Source organism: Salpingoeca rosetta (assembly GCF_000188695.1).
Source record: "Salpingoeca rosetta unplaced genomic scaffold supercont1.24, whole genome shotgun sequence".
Lineage (NCBI taxonomy): Eukaryota > Choanoflagellata > Craspedida > Salpingoecidae > Salpingoeca > Salpingoeca rosetta.
Genome location: NW_004754910.1, coordinates 78,025 through 80,343, shown reverse-complemented (window position 1 = coordinate 80,343; position 2,319 = coordinate 78,025). Strand labels below are relative to the sequence as shown.

General features: G+C 63.0%; 1 protein-coding gene across 1 annotated transcript in view; it reads left to right on the top strand.

The window, feature by feature from the left end:
• PTSG_08535 (transcriptional factor B3) overlaps positions 1–2,319 on the top strand; it is a gene marked incomplete at both ends in the record, with an annotated part of 6,817 nt that overhangs the window by 2,821 nt on the left and 1,677 nt on the right. The window contains 2 exons of the mRNA XM_004990269.1: positions 376–2,156; positions 2,189–2,319. The exon at positions 2,189–2,319 is cut by the window's right edge and continues 1,323 nt beyond it. Coding sequence (XP_004990326.1) covers positions 376–2,156; positions 2,189–2,319 — 1,912 coding nt within the window. The remainder of the gene's footprint in view (positions 1–375; positions 2,157–2,188) is intronic.

Genomic DNA, 2,319 nt, shown 5'->3' with positions numbered 1-2,319 from the left:
CCATCATCGTCGTCGTCGTGATCGTCGTCACCAGCATCGGAGCTGATGCTCTGTGCATGCGCACGTGCGCGATCGCGCCAGCTGGCACCATGCCCAGCACCGCCACTCACGCCACCCGCGCTGCGCACAGGTGTGGAGGACTGAGATGCGTCTGCGCCAAAGCAACAACAACAACAACAACAACAACAACAACAACAACAACAACAACAACAACAACAACAACAACAACAACAACAACAACAACAACAACAACAACAACAACAACAACAACAACAACAACAACAACGGCGCCGTTACCGAGGGTGAGGTTGTGCATGATGAAGTGCGGCATTTTCGAGACATGCGTGTCCTTGGATCCGTGGATGCGGCGTGGAGACTGTTTGGGTACGAGATCTACTACCGACGCCCTTCTGTTCAGCGGCTCACGCTGCACCTGCCTTTGCGCCAGTCGGTGCTCGGCACAGAGGCGCAACTGGCCTCCGTGGCAAGGAGCGGCGAGCAACCTCATACGCCACTGCTCGCCTTTTTCGAGCTCAACTGCCACCATGGCGATGAGCCGCTGCGGCTTCACCCGACCCTGACGTCCAAGGACCTCACTTACGCAGAACTGCCAAAGTACTTTGTGCTTGAGCGCTCGCGTGGCCGTAGCAAGTGGGTGCAGCGACGCCGGCCGCAGGCCACCCCAACGCTGGGTCGTGTGTGCAACATCCACCCCGGCGCGGGTGAGCTGTACTTCCTCCGCATCCTTCTGCACACGGTTCGGGGGCCCACGTCCTTTGAGGACCTGCGCACTGTGGATGGCGTCGTGTGTCCCACGTTCAAGGCTGCCTGCTGCGAGCTTGGGCTCACGCGCGATGAGCACTGGCAGGCCGCCATTACCGAAACCTGTAATGCGTACGGGCCGGGCCGTGCACGGGAGATATTTGCGCGCATCCTCTACATGTGTCAGCCACCTCGGCCCATCAACATCTTCGACGCGTGCTGGCGGCTCTTGACCGCGGACTACACCACCGCCCTTCGTCGCCAGGGCCGCTTCGTGCCAGATGAGGTCCTGAAGGCGTGGGCGCTTGCCGCGATCGCAGATGCCATTGAGCCGGAGGGCCACACGCTCGATTCCTTTGGTCTTCCTTCGCGGGACGACCTGCGCCGAACCCTCGGGGTGGCTGGCCAACCGCCCGCCCCTCCTTTCCGCGGCGGTGGCTGTCACCCATCCCGCCTGGGGCGGCCACCCGCTGCCATGCAGCTGCAGCCGCAACCGCCTGTTGTTGACGGGCCTTCGCCCGTCCCCATAGCTGAGGACGGTCGCACCGTCCGTGAGGATGGCAACGACCATGATGAGCCCGTGCAACGGCGCGTGGAGCGGAAGCTGTCCGTCCTGCTGCCCTCTCAGCGCACTGTCGTGCAGCACATTTTGGATGCTGTGTGCGCACAGCGGCGGCGTCACGAGCGCCACCTTCAGCGTCGATCTGGGGCGGTGCGTGGTGGTGCACGCGGCCGTGGTCGTGGCGGTGGTGGTGCACGTGGTGCACGTGGTGCGCGTGGTCGTGGTGGTGCACGTGATGTACGTGGCGGTGGTGGTGCACGCGGCCGTGGTCGTGGCGGTGGTGGTGCACGTGGTGCACGTGGTGCGCGTGGTCGTGGTGGTGCACGTGATGTACGTGGCGGTGGTGGTGCACGCGGCCGTGGTCGTGGCGGTGGTGGTGCACGTGGTGCACGTGGTGCGCGTGGCCGTGGTCGGTCTCGGCACGTTGCATTCTTCCTCGACGCACCTGCCGGGACTGGTAAGACGTTTTGCCTCAATCTCCTGCTCGAGGTGCTGGGGGACCTGGGCTTGAAAGCCATGGCCGTAGCCTCCAGTGGGATCGCTGCCACGCTCCTCACCGGTGGACGGACCCTCCACTCGCGCTTCAAGGTGCCCATCAACATCCCACAGCCTCGGCCCTTCAACATCGACGCCTCCAGCGAGCTGGCTGCGGAGCTGCGAGATTGCAGTCTCATCGTCTGGGATGAGGCCCCTCTCGCGAATCGTGTGCTCCTCGAGTCGCTCAACCTCACCCTGCGGGACCTGCGGCGTGACGCGGCACCATTTGGTGCCGCGTCACTCCTGCTGGCAGGCGACTTTCGGCAGGTGTTGCCCGTGATCAGGAAGGGCTCACGTGCGCATGTCGTCCATGCTGCTCTCAATCAGTCAGCGCTGTGGCCTCATTTCACCCAACTTCGACTCTCCCACAACGTACGCGTTCTCGGCACCGGGGCTGGACCATCACAACACCACCAACAACACCAACACCAACAACAACAACAACAACAACAACAACA